A 17,712-nucleotide genomic window follows, 5' to 3' on the forward strand; every position below is an offset into this window, starting at 1 on the left:
TGAAGTGGACAGTCTCCATTCAGAGTAGTACAAATCAGGAGGAACACAGGAAGCTTTTACAGGAGAAATAATAAAGAACAAGGAAGAGAAAAACTAAAAAAAAATATATCTGATTGGCTGGGGCCACACAGTCAACCTTGTTTGGGGTGAGACAGAAAAGAAGTATAGAGCCCAGAGGTGGCTTTGTGTTTGGGGACTGGCTGACCTGACATTCTGGGCAGGGGAGCATTTACAGGGACACCAAAAGTTCTGTAAGCTTCGGTGTGCTGTCATGGCACGCCAGGCAGAAGCAGCTCCATTTTGGGCCTAGAAATGTATCTCAACCAGTCATATGGTAACTGGTTTAAATTTTGAGAAACTAGCAAACTATTTCCCAAAGTGGCTGCACTGTTTCACGTTCGAGCAGCAATGCATAAGGGTCTTTGCACATACATTCCTAAGAGCCTCTGTTGGGGGTGATAGAGGGAATTTTATCATTTTCGTCATAAGGGAAGAAGGAACCTCCTCGGGATATAGGTGGGAACACACACCCTTGGGACTCGCAGAGGAAGGGGACTCCCAACACAAAGTTGACTAAATACCGAAGTGACTTTGGCAGTGACTGAACTGGACAATGATACCATGGTTTCTCCTTAGAAAGAAGGAGAGGCCTCCAAAGAGTATGGTTCTATGTACGTCACATGGTTCTTTTTCCCTCTTCAGCTGTCGGAAGAAGAAGAGATTGCTGATTTTTTGCTGATGAAAATACTCGGTTTCCTGGGTATTAAACGTAAAAGAGAGGAGCCTGGCAACAGCAGGGAGCAGCCCAAGTAGCAGTCAGAGGCCCGGCCCCTCCACCTGCACCAGCTGCACCGAGGGTTAAGCTCTTCATCTAACTATGGAAGGGGAAGGCCAGAGCCTCAGACCTGTGCTTACTGGTGATTCTACATTCTCTCTCCAGGTTTTCCTGTGTGCATAGAACAGGCTTCGCATCCGGCAAGTGAAAAAATAAGAAAAATATATAGAGAGATATGTGCAATTGCCGCTACTGAGATAGACTGTTTGTTCAAATGTATTTCCTTCTAGAAATAAAACGAGTATTGTCTGGAGTTTGGGAAAAATAATGTCTGTGGACTATTTCATCTTCTTGGTTGGTCAGGGATTGCTTCTCAATGATTCTAGTTCAGGGTTTCCCAAACCGTGTTTGGGAAGAGATGTTCATAGCCGTCATATAAATTGGCTACAGTTGCCAGAACAAAGTAGCACAAACTAGGTGGCTTAAAAGAACAGATATTTATGGTCTCTGTTCTGTAGGATAGAAGCCCAAAATCAAGGTGTCAAAGGGGACATGTTCTCTTCTGGCTTCTGGTGTTCTTTGGTGTTCCTTGGCCTGAGGATGAATCATTCTATTCTCTGTGTCGTCACATGGCCTTCTTCCTTGTGTCTGTCCCTGTTTCTTTTCTTCTTATAAGTTCTCTAGTCATACTGGATTGAGGGCCCATCCTACTCCATTATGACTTCGTCTTAACTAATTATATCCTCAACAACCCCATTTCCAATTCTGATCTCATTTTGAGTATTGGGCGTTAGGACTCCAATGTATCTCTGTAGGGAACACAATTCAACATAACAAGTGTCATTCCCTCAGAAATGTTTCTGAATCAAAGAAATGTGAGAAACACACTTGTATAAAAGGTTATACACGTTCTCTGGGATGGGAATTGTCAGACTTTTTAATATGCTAAAAGGGCACTGCTGGGATGAGATGAGCACAAGAGAGAAAGTGTATTGCGACCCCCAAACCTCTCTGACCCAGCCATCCAGTACTGCAGCACCTCAGTCAAAGCTAGTGTTCCTTAGAGGACACTACGGGAATTGTTGATCTACACCAGTGGTTCACAACCTTGGCCACACGCTAGAATCTGCAGACTTCATTCCAATACATGAGAACCTCTGGGCTAGGACTCAGGCAACAATAGTTTTAAAGACTCCCCAGGTGATTCCAATGTGCAGTCAGACTTGATAACCAGGCTCTAAATTCTGAGAACCACAGATCTAGATAATAAAAGGGTTGGTCTATGTGACTAAGGGCACATTATCCCTCCCCCATGCACGGGACTCACCTCACATATCCTCTCCAGCTCACAGGTCTGGGCCCTTCTCTTCACATACCTGTGATAACAGATCCTCCAGGCTGCCTGCCCCAAATCCATCTCATGCTTTCCTCCTCGCTGTCAGAACCCAACTTTGTTCTGGTAGACCTCTACCCTTTTCCCACATGACTCATGGGAAGGTGACCCTGTAGCGACCTAAGGTAAATCCTGATTTGTCTTAATAATCCATTCCCTTGATGTGAGGGAGTTAGGGTAGTCACGTGACCAGGTCTATCCAATGAAAACTGAAGTCTCCAGGATACTGCCTGGAAAGGTCTACTTGCTATTAAAGAGAGACACAGAGACCGTGGGGTCTTATGCTGCTAGATATTGTCTGGTCTGATCAAGACTCCTGGAACTTTGGAGGCTACCTTGAAACCATGGGGAGCAATCCGAACATAGCAGAGCAGAAAGATGAGAGGAACATGAATGCTTGATGACTGACTTAATCAATCCTGGAGTTGAACTACTGCCTTCTTTCTGGATGAGAACTTAAATGTCTTTTTATGACAGGTGAATCAGGATCCCACCCTGACAATAAAAACAAAACAAAACACAAAAAACCCTGGAACCTTTATAAAGAGCCATACAACATGGACATTGGGGATTTCATCATCTTCTATCCTACCAAAAGCCCATCATCCATTCTTTATTGTGTCAGGTATGAACATTAGCTTTATGTGCAGAGATGGTCATCAAATAACCCATAGCAAGGTGTACTCACATTCTCAATAGACTGGTACAGAGACCTACCCAGATAGTTACAGTCTGTTTTTGTATTTTTTTTTTAAGATTTTATTTATGAGGGAGAGGGGAGAGGGATGTGGAGGAGAGAGAGCATGAGCCAGGGGAGAGAGAGAGTGAGAAGCAGACTCCTTGCTGAGCAGGGAGCCCAACTTTGGGCTCCATTCCAGGACCCCAGTATCATGACCTGAGCTGAAGGCAGATACTTAATCAACTGAGCCTCCCAGGTGCCCCCATACAGTCTGTTTTAAATAGGAAAAGTTCTAAGATCTGGAGAATTTCTAAGTTCTTCATCTCTCTCATCTTTCCCATCTACTCTCCAGTCCTTAACTGACTGTAAATATCAAACTGGCAACTCCTTCAGTTGCATTGTTATGAGAGGAAAAAAAAAAAAGCTTTAAGACATGAGCGGGCTCCTTTTGAGGTGTTTGCAATTTTCAGGTGTCTGCACCAAACATGTTAGGAGATGACCTTTCAAATCTCAAGCCATGAATGTTACAAAGGTTAGCAGTTATGAAAAACAATTTTTTTTTGGTTATCCTAATGCTTATTTAAAAAATTGACACATTTCCTACTGTTTTAGTGGAAGGGCATGTGATATTGTCCACAGACTGGTATATGACCTTGTTTTTTCCACCAAATGCATTAGTCAAACAAGGAATAAATATTTTAGGGCATGGTTTGCAGTATGCTATGATGGCTTATAAGAAAACAAGAATAAAAACAGAATACTGACATTATAGAAGCTAGCCAAGATCTGGACTTTAGAGAAGACCACTGTGAGCCAGTCAGCTTCCCAAAGGGAGGCACATAGTAACAGAGTTTAAGAGCAGTTGACCTTGAATCCAACTAGAGGTCAAGTTCTGCTACTGCCATCTAATAGCAGCTTGAACTATAAATGCTTTCCCCATTCCAGTCTTGGGCAAGTCATTTAACCTTTCCGAGCCTCTAGTTCTTCACCTGTGAAACAAAAGTAATACCTATCAGAAAGGGGTTTGGAGAGGATTAAAAAAGTAATGTCTGCACAGTCCGTGGCACATAGCAAGGGAAAGGAAGATGGAGCATGACAGATGCGCTGCCAGTGCCTATTTTATGAGTGGGGTAGAAGCTCAGTGCAACAGCATGGGTCTTCTAAACAACCCCCCCTCCCCCACCAGACACACATATCACTTTAAGGTGCCCACCCTGTAATAATGAAGATGTGCAGCTTGAGGTGTTTTTCACTCTGGTGTTTCTTTGCTGATTCCTGCCCACTCCATAAAATTTGTGTTGAAGGTAAGGTCTCTCCCAGAACTTAATTATTTTCCCCAGAACTTGATTATTTCGTCTCTTGAATGGGAACATGTCTTCTGCTTTTCTGGAAAGGCCTTGGTCATGGGGCTGGCTACTTAAGCAAGGAACTGACCATGGTGGGTTTCAACTTTTGATTGCTCCTGCATTAGCTGACTGGCTTCCATGCATCCACCAGCGAGACACTTCCGACCCTTAGACAAGTCCTTGCACCTCTATGAGCTTCATGATTCTGTCTGTCCCATTTGGGGTACCTAGGCCTCTTGGGATCTGTAAAGTAATAAAGTTGGGTTCCTGGATTGTTTCCAGTATTTTTAAGTGTCAAAAAGACACTATGTGTCAGAGCTCCTTTGGCCAATGAGCGACTGGTTTCTTTTGGAGTGAGTCAGTTTAGACCTGGCCACCTGCTCTGGGTGACATTGATTCTCTGTAGAAGGAAGGGAGGGTATCCTTTAACAGGACTGGGGACACTCTACCTTCCTGGGAACCTCAGGGATGCGATGGCACATGAATGCGCGCCCAGAGAAGCCATCTCTATCGGGAACCCTTCTCAATGCCCCCTAGTGTCTCTCACTTAGGCAAAGCTGGAACTGCTGACTATGCACTTTCACTTGCCGGAAAGCGACTCCCTGGGACGAGGTCCAGCCCCGCCCCACCCCGCCCCGCCCCCACCAACCAGCTACTGAGCTTAGGCCCCTCCCCTCCCCCCGCCCCTTCCGGGCTGCAATTCTTCCGCATATCCACGCCCCTCTCGCGCTTGTCCCCCTATCCAAGGCCGTGTCTGGTCTGGAATCCCCACCCCTGCCCCTACCAAGCACCAGCCCCCTACCAGCCAGCTCGCTCCGGCTCGCTCCGGTCCGGGGCCGCCCCCCCCCCCCCCCCCCCCCCCCCGGCGGGGGTCCCGCACCCCTTGCACTGCGACCCCCCGCGCGTCTGTGAACATGGCGCTGCGAGCCGTGCGGAGCGTGCTGGCTACGGCCTGCAGCTTGCGCGTCACGTCCGCGCCCACCGCACCCTGCCTGCTGCAGCCCTGGGAACTGAGGGCGGGTACCGTCCGGACACTGCGCACAGGCTCGGCTCTGCTCTCCGGTAAGCGCAGGCTGGCACGTGGGGAGAGCCGGGCTGCTTGGGGCGACGGAGCCGGGCGCCTCCCTCCCCCGGTCGCTGCTTACCTCGATTCCCCGGTGCTGACCACCTGGGTCAAGCGAGGTGTCCCCTGCCCTCGCTTCTCTGGGATCCCTAGTCGCGTGGCCGACGCTGCAGCCTTTGTCCTGCGGGTTGGAGAGCCAGGAGGAGGAAGCCTGGAGCACCCGCGCGGCCCCCAAGTGCGGGCTTGTTCCAGCGGGAGCTCCGGCCGCTCGCTGCTGGAGATCCGTGCAAGCATCGCTAAGCTCCTTCGCAACCTTAGGTTATCTCGCGCGCGCGTGTGTATCGTGGGCCCTAAAACTGGAGACATGGTAGGCTTTAGTTTGCTGCATGGACTGTCACTGAGAACTCTGTGAAGTAAAACAAAAGCAAGAGCACTTAATAAAATTAAAGCACTGGAGCTAGATTTTTACTAGCAAAAGTGAGCATAACTTTGAATACTCGGCTGTTTCCTAAAAACAGTGAGATAAAGTCTTTTGGACCCTTACGTTATGCTAAAGTCTATACTGAGTTATGGATGTGTTGGGACAGAAATGAGGCCTCACATAGACATGCAGTTGAAGTAATTGGGGGCCCTGCCCACAAATGTCTTGGTCATCTGTGCTACTTTATACTTTAGCACAATTATCGCAGCAGGAAAAGTTTTCTTACTGTGGGCACAAATGCTTGAGATGCTAACTGCACCTCCAAGAACTCGGGCTTCTTTCTTAGTGGTGCATAGGCCTGTGATGACTGTTGTCTCATTAAGTTCACTGTTTTTAGAAACCTGTTTGGAAATGGAAGACTTGATAACATTGATTTGTTACAGCCTGAAACATAAAGATGCTTTTCTCCTGTTGCTAATGTATTCCTTTATTCTGCTGGTGACACGTATCAGTAATTACCTATTTGAATACAAAGGGGAAAGCATGTCTCAGAGAAGAAATGAATTTCAAGTTTTGTTTTGTTTTTGGGGTTTTTTTTGTTGTTGTTGTTTTGGTTTTTTTTGTTTTTGTTATTCAGTGTGACGCTACTGCTGGCATTTTGCAGTTTCCAGTGAGCTAGTTAAATATTGTCCAAAACATCAATACCCATGATCTGATTGAACACCAAGGTTTTTAAGAACAGAGAGAGACCCAAGTTCCCATTTTGATCCTACCTCTAATAAGCTATGTGATCTTGGGCAGAGTCACTTAACTTCTGAGTCTGTTTCCCTCATCAGAAAAATGGAAATGATAATAACCTCTACCACAGAGAGTTGTTGGGAGGATGAAATGAAATAATGTAACCGCTGTACATATAGCCTGACACATAGTAAGTACTTGGTAAATGATACTTATTACTAAATATTATAGAATCAAGTAGGTAAAAATTGGCCAATATTTGTTATCTGACTAGTGACTTCGGAATAGTTGTGGTTTTTGGGGGGTTTTGTTTGTTTTTGTTTTTTTATTTTTATTATTATTATTATTTTTTTTTAAGTAAGCTCCATGCTTGCTTACCACATTGAAGTGTGGCTTGAACTCACGACCCTGAGATCAAGAGTCACATGCTCCACCTACTGAGCCAGCCAGGTGCCCCTTGACTAATGACTCTGAAAAGAGGAAAATGCATACTTTTCATAAATTACTGAAAACGTTTCATTTTGAAACCAAAAATGATGTTCTTAAAGACTCAGTAAGAAAGTAATTATTTACCTGATCTGTCCACTTTTTTCCTATTGGGCTTGAGGGTTAAAGGAGAATTAAATTAATCATTGTCTTTAGCCTAAACAGCTTGACCTTGTAAATAGTCTCCCGGACTTTGAAATTAGTTGGACTTAACATGGATTTACCTTATGATGTTGCTGTCTTTCCTCTAAATTTGTGGTTGCTGAATGGTTAAACTGAGTGTGTGTGAGCAGCTTTACTCCTAGGATTATCTTTACAATTAGGCAAGATGCCAAGGCCAAAATTGAGACAGTAGTCTCAGAGAAGTCATATTTATTGTTGTCTACCCCTAAACTAAAAAAAAATTTAAAAAAACTTTGTTTAAAGTTTTCATAATTTGTATTGTAATCGCCCAGCTCTAGAGTTGTAACAGAGTGGTAGGGAGAACTGACTGTAGCCAAGTACCTATACAGATATTTTGCTCAGAATCTACTTAATTAAAACCAAAGAATTACTTCACTCCTTAAACCTCTGAGTGCTTACTGTTTGGTAAGCACTATGTTCGAACTGGGAATACAAATAAAAATGAGATAACCCATGCTTTTGCTTGCCTTGTACTTCATCTCCTTGTTGGGGAGAATGGACAAAAGGACTATATGAGTAGCTCCTTAAGTGCTGGGTGTTGTAGGGTCAGGATCTGGGGAGAGTGGTACAGAGTGCTGTGGGAGCCAGCTGGATGGCCTGGGAATCTTGGAGGGCTCCAGAAGGCATCTGGCAAGAAAGAGCTTCTAAACTTGAAGTAGTCAAGAAAAGGCAGTGTGGGGAGAGAGTTGTAGTTAGAACACAAAGTTAAACTTTATGGAAAGATCAGATTGACCTGAAGCATTTAGCTATTTGAAGTGGAATGAAGCAAAGCAAGTTCCCTTTGTGAGAGATTTTACAGCTTCTTCCAGTGAAGAATATGAAATTAAAGTTTTTTAATGATTAGGGGGAAAAGAAAGCAGTAAGTTACATTCTGCTGTGGATCAGAGCTGTGTAATCAAAGCATTTTAATGCTGTTTTAAGTACAGCTGTCTTTTAGGTAAGGTATATGAGTGAACCAGAAAGGCTTATTCTAAAACAGCATTTGAATTGATGAACCATTGTCCTGTTAACTTCTGAGGCACTGTTTTTGGAAAAATATTTGGCCTCAGAAAGTAATACATATGTTTAAGAAGATAGTATATGCTTTTTAAAAAAATATTCTTTAAAGCAGGTACTACTAACATTAAATTCTAAATAGCTTTTTTCACATGTCTTGAACTTTGATCAGTTTTTTTTCCAGGAATCCTTGAATAGTTCGGCCATGTCTTTGAAGAGAAGACGCTCATAAAGCTAAGGGCTAACCTGTCCATTGAAGGTTGAGCAAAGCTTGACTTTCCAGCAGTTAATGCCTTAGCTCTGAGGTGACTGTTGAGTTCTGATCTTATAGTTTGCTTCTTTAAATAAATGATAGTAGCCACTTTCTTCAAGGGCAGGCTTAAATTCAATGAAAATGGAATTTTAGTAACTTAATCAAATTAGAGTTGTTGGTCAGTTTCATTCATGTAAGATTCCACTTTATAACCAAGTTGCAGTGAAACCCTCAAGGTTAACTCTACCTAAAAAGGCACATTTTTTTTTCCTTCAGGTTAAGTAATCTATCTCATTTATGAACACTTACAAGCATTATGAGCATTTATGCCTCCTCACCCCAAGTCTACAGAGGGATAGACTACCTTCTGTAAGACAGACCAGTAATAGATGAGTATACATTTGAAGTACACTCCAAAATAGTTTGTATGAGTGATTTAGACTAATGTTGGAATAACCAAATCTCCAAAAGATACACAAGGCGTTCATTCACATCAAGCCATCTTCGCCTAAATGATGGTACTTGTAAGAAGATGTTCCGTCTTTTCATGTGATCTGGTTTTTCCTGGGCAGTGTGTTACTGAAAGGCAGTGTCAGTAAATCAAACACAAATACTGAGAAGGTCTTGCCTTTTGACAGTATTGATATGAAAAGTGCTTTTGAAGAAGTGATACCACTGATTTTCTGAAATACTGGTCTTCTGTTTTAGTGCGTAAATTCACAGACAAGCATGAATGGATAACAACAGAAAATGGTATTGGAACAGTGGGAATCAGCAATTTTGCACAGGTATTGGATTGTCTTGAAATACTTAAAATGGTCTCCTCTTGTCTAAATTGGATTGCTCTGCCTTTTTAAAAAAATTGTTTATTCTGCCCCTTGTTATTTTGGGCCCTTTAAAGAACATCAATCAAGTAAACAAGCAAAAGATAAATTAGGGCAATATACAGTGTTTTAAGAGATTATTAAAAGGTTAACACTTAGAAGTAAATATACCTTATTCAGGAAAGAAATGTCTTTCATGTTGGGGCAGTTAAGGGAGAAAGAAGAGCAGGCAGAGGGCGTGGAGTGTTGATGGCGTTTGTGGACACTGTGATATGTGCACGACCCTGGGGATGAAGAGGGAAAACCTAGACTGGCACAGATTAGACAAAGGCAAACCATTTATGTAGCCAGTATTTTTCTCTTAATTTCGCTATTCCCACTGATCCCATATTGAGAAATTATACAGAAGGAAATGAGAAGCCAGATAGCAAGTATGAGTCATGATTTTCCATTGGGGCAGGAAGGGGAACCTGTAACTGAAAGGAGTATATAGTATTCTTCAGAAGTGTTGGAATCTCAGGTATTGAGCATCATTGACAATTGTATCTTCACTGACCTGTGTACCTACTGAGGCCTAGTACACAGTACTGTGTACAATACTGTACAAGTGTTGTCTTCCCCTCCTGGAGTTTATCTATGAGGGGAATCACCTACGTGGAAAATCTTCCACGTAGGTGATTCCCCTCATAGATAAAACATAAAACACACAAAACATTACATGATGGATGACCTGAGTAGTACAGGGGTTGTAACTCACCTGATGGAGAGCTCACTTCTTAACTTGGAGTCAAAGTCTTCAGGAAGTGCAAGGACTATGATGTACAGATCAGTGGGAAGGATTTCAGCAAATACTGCAGGCAAAAAGGCCTAAGCAAAACTGTGGAGGTGGAAAAGCACAAGGTGTGTTTGTATATGGGGTGAGGGGAATATGGTTTGTGACACTCCTGCTTGTGGACCAGGCTAGCTGTTCTGCATTTTTTGAAGGGTTATAAGAAAAACTAAAGAATGTGGCTCCTGGGGTGTAAAATACGTACTGTTTGAATTCTAGAAGGTTAGTGTTTGACTTGTTTCTATTCGCTGGAAGGTTTAATTTGATTTCTTAAAGATTTGTGTTTTGTTTGTTTTAGGAAGCTTTGGGAGATGTTGTTTACTGTAGTCTGCCTGAGGTCGGGACAAAACTGAACAAACAAGGTGAGTATTTTTCTCATCTTGGTATATTATACATGCCATACGTTTCCTTTATCTTGAATAATAACTTGTTTGCACCTAGGACCAGTTAGAGTGCTTTTTATCCAAGTAACAGAAAACTCACCTGAAAGATTATAGTTGGGGTTTATCTCCTTCAAGAAGTCTGGAGATAGGTGGAAACGGGGGATTAGCTCAGTGGCACAGTGGAGGGTCATCAAGGACAGGACCTCTTTTTCATGCTTTTTCTGTGTCATTGTGTCAGAGGTCACAAAATGGCAGCAAAATCCTCAAGTATGACTTTGTCGTATGGCTGTATCCAAAAGTAGGATGAGAAGGTAAAATCTGTTTTTCTTTGGAGCCAGTAAAGAATCTTTTTCTAAATATCTTGGACAATATTGGCCATGTTTTTTCTGCTTAAACTTTCCCCAGTCATTTATCTTGTTTGAACTTTTTCTGATTCTCTCATAATATTAGGTCATATCTTCCTTTTTGAAGGTCTTAGGAACCTTTTCCAGTGTCATAATAAGACCCTTCTTGTGGTTAATAATCTTTATCTGTTCATTTTTCTATGTTCTGGGCATCGGAGAACAATTGTTCCTTTCTCATAATGTTTTGTACCCACTCTGCTTCTCTCAAGCAAGAGATCCTGTTTTGAACATCTCTTTACAGCAAGTGAGCAGCATGAACTTGCTTTCTGTGGTTAAAAAACTTAATTAATGTAAATATCCCTAAGAAGTACTTTGGACTTTTCTGACAAAGGCTTTTATAAAATTGATGTAAAATTTACATACAGTGAATCCATGAAGTGTATAATCCAATGCGATTAGACAAACGCTGTAAACCTTGCCAATTAAAACCCTTCTCGAGACAACCTGTTCTCTGATTTCTGTCACCATAGGTTAGTTTTGTGTATTATTTTTCTTCATTAAAGGCACCACACAGTTTTTATATTATGTCTGGCTTTTTTGGTCCAGTATTATGACATTGAGGTTTATGTTGAATGATCAGTAGTTTATTTTTTTATTGCTGAATATTGTACCATTATGTAACCTTTTAATCTTTTCTTCTGTTGATGGATTTCTGTGTTATTTTTAGTTTTTAGCTATTAGAAGTAAAGCTGCTATAAACTTTTTTGTAGAAGTGTTTTTTGTAGATGTCTTCATTTCTCTTGGGTGGGTGTTTATGTATATGTGTATGTGTGTGGAATTTCTGGCTTGTAGTGTAGTAGTTGTATGTTTAACTTCATAAGAAACTGCCAAACAGTTTTCCAAAGTGGCTGTACTATTTTACATTTCACCAGCAATATGAGAGTTCTAGGCCCTGCATATCCCACTATGAGATGACAAATTATTCTTGAGCACCCATCCATGTGCTTTGCTACTCATCTTTTTTTGTTTATAATCTCTAGTCAAGCCTTTACCAAATTTATTTGGGTTGTCTTCTTACCATTGATTTTTAAGCATTCTGTATATTTTTTCATAGTTTTTGATTTTGCCTTATCATTTTCATAACTTTTTTTGATAAGCTTTAATTTTTAACAAGTCCAAGTTATTAGTCTTTTTATTTATGTATAGAACATTGCATCTTTTCTAAGAAATCTTTGTCTCCATGGTTCCCATCCTATATACCCTAGAGCTATGGGATGTTTAAAATTTTCAACCTCTTTTGGACACCACACACTGATAGCTCAGTAGAGTTAGTTCCAATATTAGATACATGTTATCTTGAGTAATGTGTCTTTGAAGCAAATACTGCATGAAAGTAAACAAGGATCATAAGACAGTGGTTGGTGTTCAGTCTGATTCCCTGATGGAGCAGTTGTATAGTATGCAGCAGACACACATTATCAGTAAATCGGTGTAGATTAAAACGAAAAATATGTGACTAAGATAATTAGGGCAGTATGAACTGAGAAAGTTTGACCAGCTGTGGCATATACCAAGTTTGCAAAGGTACTCTCCGTGTTTTCTTCTTGAAACTTGTCATAGTTTTTGCTTTCATTTTGGGCCTTATTAAATTCAATGATTCTTAACATTTTCTAGATTCCTGCATCTTCTGTGTCACCAGTACTGTAATCCGTAAATAAAGAGCGTTAGGGGCGCCTGGGTGGCTCACTGGGTTAAAGCCTCTGCCTTCCGCTCGGGTCATGATCCCAGGGTCCTGGGATCAAGCCCCGCATAGGGCTCCCTGCTCAGCGGGGAGCCTGTTTCCTCCTACCTGCCTGCCTCTCTGCCTACTTGTGATCTCTGTCTGTCAAATAAATAAATAAAATCTTTTTTTAAAAGTAAATAAATTAAAAAAAAAATAAAGAGCTTTATTTCTTTTCATTCTTTATGCATTTTCTTTTTCTAGCCTTATTGCACAGCCTTGAGCTCAGTATGATGTTGTATAGAAGCAGTGAGGTAGACATCATTGCCTTGGCCTTGTTCCTGATCTTGAGAATTCATTAAGATTTCATCATTTAGGCATGATAATTCAACTGGATGCTCATTATCAGAGGAGAAGGTTCCTTTCCATCTAGTTTGCTGACTGTTTTTAATCATTTATGGATGATAAATTGTTGAATTTTGTCACATTTGTTTTATCCCTCTTACTAATATGCTCATAAGGGTTTTCTCCTTTATTCTGTTAATATGATGAATAAGGTTATTTTAAAATGTTTAATCAGACTTGCCTTCCTGGTATTTTGATGCAAAAATTAGCTTTAAAAATATACTGCAGGATTTGATTTGCTAATTAATAATTTTTATATTAATATTCATGAGAGATACTGGTCTTTTATAATGGCTTTGTTAAATTTTGGAATTAGTAATATTGACTTGCTTTTTTTTTTTAAGATTTTTATTTATTTGTTAGAGTGAGAGAGAGAGCATGCTTGCATAAGCAGGGGGGAGCATCAGGCTTTCTGAGAGAATGTGCAAGACTGGTATTATTTCTTCTTTAAATGTTTCGTAGATTTAACAGTTAGATCTTGAGTCCGAGGATTTCTTTCTGGGAAGGTTTTTGATACAAATAAGGCTATTCATATTTTTTCTTTTCGGCTATTCATATTTTCTATACTATCTTTGGTTTTGTTACGTTTTGGGGGGAATTTTTCCATGGTATGTTGTCAGATTCAGTAGTAAAGATGTGGTAATTTGTGTGTTTTCTCTCTCTTTTTAAAAATCAGTCTTGTTAGCTATTTATCAATCATACTAATCTTAAAGAAGCAAATTTTTACTGGTAATTTTTTTATAGTCCATTTATTTTGTGCTCATATCTTTTTTCTTCCTTCAACTTAGACTGAAGGTGCTCTAATTTTTCTTTAGGTAGAAAATTTAGTAAGTACTTTTTACCCATACTGTAAAATGCTGTCTCCCTTGTGGTGGGTAGCAACTAAAATCTAAGTTTAATTCTTTTAGCCTTAGGTGGGACACCAGGTGTACATGCATGGCTCAGATTATCATTCAGAGAGACCTGGATAGAGTTTATGCACAGGATTTGTGGCTCTCCCTTATTTAGTCTTCTTCGAATTTCCCACCTCACTTTCCAGTAGTTACAGTGGCCTCAGCTTGTCTTCTGGTTCCTTATGCCAACTAAGACTGAGATTTCTCTCAGAATTTTGGCTGCCCCAAATGACAGATTGGTGCCTGTCTTCAGGCCAAAGGCCATTTTTTTTTTTTTTAAAGTCACTATTGTGCCTTTCAAGTATTATCTCCTTCCCATGAACTGACTGCTTTTGTTCATTTTCTAGTGTCTTTAGAACCCAGGTCACTGATTTTTAAGATGTTCTTTGTAAATGAGGCCTAAAGAATAATTTCCTTCCAAGCACTATTTTAGCTATAACCCACAAATTTGGGTATATGGTATTCTCAGTATCATTCATTCAGTTCAGATCACTCAGTATTGTCCTACAGGTGACTAAGTCTCTTAATTTCTCAGTCTTTCATTTCAATCAAAAGGCTGAAATATGGCTGATTTCAGGTGCTCTTTGTTGACATTCACTGACCCTTCTGTTGTTCCTGCCTTCCAGTGAATTTCATTTTAGGTATTACACTTTCCAGTTCTAGGATGTCCACTTTTAAAATTTCCATTTCTTTGTAGGGATTCCCCCATGTGTTCACATGTGATGATCTTTTTAAAGTTATTTTAGGTTCTCTGCTTACTCCATTATGTGGGTCTTTGGTCATTTTGGGAGCTGTTGATTACTTTTTCTCAACCATGGCTCCCTTCTTCATAGTATTTCAGCCCTCAGTTTCCAGCTACCTTGGCAGGGTCATGTTCCATCCTCTGACCTCTCAAGCAAACGAGACTGGTTTTCTCTGTGTTCTGGTTACACTGTATGCTTTGAATGGGGCAGTGTTGTCAGTATAAATTATATAAATGAAGATGGCACCCATTTGGGGCTCCTTTTAAGGACTGACTCCTTTGGTCACTCTTCAGAACCTTCATACTTGTTTTTTGTTTTATTCAGAGTTTATAATTATTATCTGCAAGAAGGGTGGTCGATGAGGTACTTCACCAGTACTAGAATCTCCTAAAATTTTCCTTTACTTTTTCAGAGCAGTGGTAAATTGAAAGAAAATTGAGCTTTACTGAGTTTCAGTACATCTGGTATTCAGATACGTCACCATTTGTTGTTGACTCTGTCTACAGGTCCACTTCCTTGAGGATATTTATACTCTAATCACAGGTGACAGGAGCATGACGAAGTCTGTGATTTTCTAAAAATACTTGGAATGTTTTGGGGCACTTGGGTGGCTCAGGTCATTATCCCAGGGTCCTGGGATCAAGCCCTGTGTCAGGCTCCCTGCTCAGTGGGGATTCTGCTTCTGCAACCTGCTTGTGCTCTCTCTCGCTATCCCTCTCTCTCACAAATAAATAAGTAAAATCTTTAAAGATATTTAGAATGTTCTATCATGCCTATATTAAGGGTGACCACTTCTCCGTATTTTGTATTTTCAGGTCATTGACTTTTGATATTTTTTAATTTTCTCTATTTAGATGAGTTTGGTGCTTTGGAAAGTGTGAAAGCTGCTAGTGAACTCTATTCTCCTCTGTCAGGAGAAGTAACTGAAATTAATGAAGCTCTTGCAGAAAATCCAGGACTTGTCAACAAATCTTGTTATGAAGATGGTAAGTTGTTGCTAGAAATTCTTTCATAGGATTACTGCTGCAGTTAACATTTAGAGTTTAAAGCGAGCTTTAGCAGATAGTAACTCCATCTTTTTCACTTTCTAATCCTAAATAGGGATGTTCTGCTTTAAAAAAGGGAAACACAAGCTGAATATGTAAGATTAGGTTTAGATCTCTGTCAAATAAAGCATTGCCTTATTTTATAGAGTTCTTAGTGTTTCAGGTGTAGACTTTTTAATGAACACTTGCAAAGTATTTACATCTTCACACATAAAGGTGTCCAATCATATTGTGTGGTGTAGGTGGTAATAGCATAAAACTTCACCATTTTGTACACGAATTGCCAAATTAAGATTAGCTTGTATTTCTCTGTTGCCTGTCACCTAGCCCTTCTAACTCTAGTGGTGCTTTCTGCTGCCAGCTCTTCTTTACCTCAGTAGTTAGAGTGTCTGTGTTCCTTCTGTTAAAGAAAGATATCCCTGGTCTTGTGTATTTGGATCCCTCAGTGTTGCTGATAGTTATGACAACTTGAGGTTTTGGTTTTTGTTTGTTTTTAATTTTTAAAAAGTTAATTCTAGTATTGTTAACATATAGTGTTTATATTAGTTTCAGATACACAATACAGTGATTCAGCAGTTCTACACTTTACTCGTAGCTTATCATGATAAATATACTCTTTAATCCCGATGCCACATTTTACCCATCCCTCCACCCACCTTACCCTGATAATCATCAGTTTGTTCTCTAAACTGAAGAGTCTCTTATTTTTTTTCCTTTGTTTGTTTTGTTTCATAAATCCCACATATCATGGGTGCCTGAGTGGCTTAATCCGTTAAGCATCCAACTCTTGACCTCACCTCAGGTCTTGATCGGGGTCATGAGTTCAAGCCCCACGTTGGGCTCCATGCTGGTTGTGGAGCTTACTTTAAAAATTTCACATATGATTAAAATCCTATAATATTTGTCTTTCTCTGACTTATTTTGCTTAACATTATACTCTTTAGCTCCATCCATGTTGTTGAAAGTGGCAAGATTTCGTATTTTTCTTTATGGCTGAGTAATAATCCATTCTGTACACATCAACACACATATACATACACCACATCTTTATCCATTCATCTGTCGATGGACACTTGGGCTGCTTCCATAATGTGGCTAATTGTAAATAATGGTGCAGTAAACATAAGGGTGCATATGGCATTTTGTATTAGCTTTTGTATTCTTTGGATAAATACTCAGTAGTGCAATTACTGGATCATAGAGTAGCTCTACTTTGAGCTTTTTGAGGCCCCTCCAATACTGTCTTCCAGTGGCTGCATCAGTTTGCATTCCCACCAACAATGCATAAAGGTTCCTTTTTCTCTACATTCTAGTCAACACTTGTTTTTTGTTTTATTTTAGCCATTCTGACAGGTGTGAGGTTAAGAGTTCTTAAACTTTTAGAGTAGAATCTATGTACTTTCATTCTTTTCAGTTGTGATATGCAAGGATATTAACTGAATTCTTAAGGCTAAAATACAAAGCTCCTTAAACAAGTAATGAGTGATTTACATAAAGAATACTAGATCAATTATGAGGCTCAAAAATTTCACATTTTGAATGAACTTTTACTCTTTAAAAAGGTAATTTGGAATATGATACGTTTTTTTCGGTTGCAGGTTGGCTGATCAAGATAGCACTCAGTAATCCTTCAGAACTGGATGAATTAATGAGTGAAGAAGCATATGAGAAATACATAAAATCTATTGAGGAGTGAAAATGGAACCACTAAATAAACTAGTATGAAACAACTTAATCTAGCATAGTTGTCTTAAATTAGTGGTACACAGAGGATTTTAAAATAGCAACTATTAGCAATAACAGTAGAAAAATAAACTACTTGCAACAATGCTAATGGAAGAAAATACGCCTTAACTTTATAATGACTGCAGAAAAACACAGTATGCCTCTGTTTTGCAACACCGTATGATTTTTATGCTCCAGTTATGATATGCAGAATCCCGAAATTATCTGTGGTTAAAAACTAGTTATAAAAACCATGTAATTGAAGGATGACATTGTTACCTTAAGCCTTAGGGAATATTGTTTAACTTCCTTACAATCTATCCGTGGATGGGGGTCAAAATACTTAAATAATCTTTCCATTGGAAATAACTGGCAGTAGAGAAAGGTTTGTTAGTTGTTCAGTGCCAGATAAAAACAATACTACCTTAATTTTGCAATATACTGCACTTGCTGGTGCTATTTTTATA

General features: G+C 40.1%; 2 protein-coding genes across 2 annotated transcripts in view; both read left to right on the forward strand.

The window, feature by feature from the left end:
- Positions 1-813, forward strand: part of PKD1L2 (polycystin 1 like 2) — a 91,193-nt gene extending 90,380 nt beyond the window's left edge. The window contains exon 43 of the mRNA XM_032854606.1: positions 703-813. Coding sequence (XP_032710497.1) covers positions 703-813 — 111 coding nt within the window. The remainder of the gene's footprint in view (positions 1-702) is intronic.
- A 4,253-nt stretch (positions 814-5,066) lies between these two features.
- GCSH (glycine cleavage system protein H) lies at positions 5,067-17,255 on the forward strand. The gene is made up of 5 exons (XM_032853901.1): positions 5,067-5,255; positions 9,042-9,121; positions 10,285-10,348; positions 15,329-15,460; positions 17,119-17,255. Exons 1-5 carry the CDS (start codon positions 5,108-5,110, stop codon positions 17,214-17,216), a joined length of 522 nt encoding a protein of 173 aa, XP_032709792.1. The 5' UTR covers positions 5,067-5,107; the 3' UTR covers positions 17,217-17,255.
- Positions 17,256-17,712: the final 457 nt, after the last annotated feature.

This window comes from Lontra canadensis, unplaced genomic scaffold (assembly GCF_010015895.1).
Source record: "Lontra canadensis isolate GAN:19392208 unplaced genomic scaffold, GSC_riverotter_1.0 scaffold8, whole genome shotgun sequence".
Classification (NCBI taxonomy): Eukaryota; Metazoa; Chordata; class Mammalia; order Carnivora; family Mustelidae; genus Lontra; species Lontra canadensis.

Coding starts and splice junctions, on each gene's coding strand:
- GCSH (XM_032853901.1), top strand. CDS start 5,108: ATGGCGCTGCGAGCCGTGCGGAGCGTGCTGGCTACGGCCTGCAGCTTG. Junction 5,256..9,041: donor AGGCTCGGCTCTGCTCTCCG/GTAAGCGCAGGC, acceptor CTTCTGTTTTAG/TGCGTAAATTCACAGACAAG. Junction 15,461..17,118: donor CAAATCTTGTTATGAAGATG/GTAAGTTGTTGC, acceptor TTTCGGTTGCAG/GTTGGCTGATCAAGATAGCA.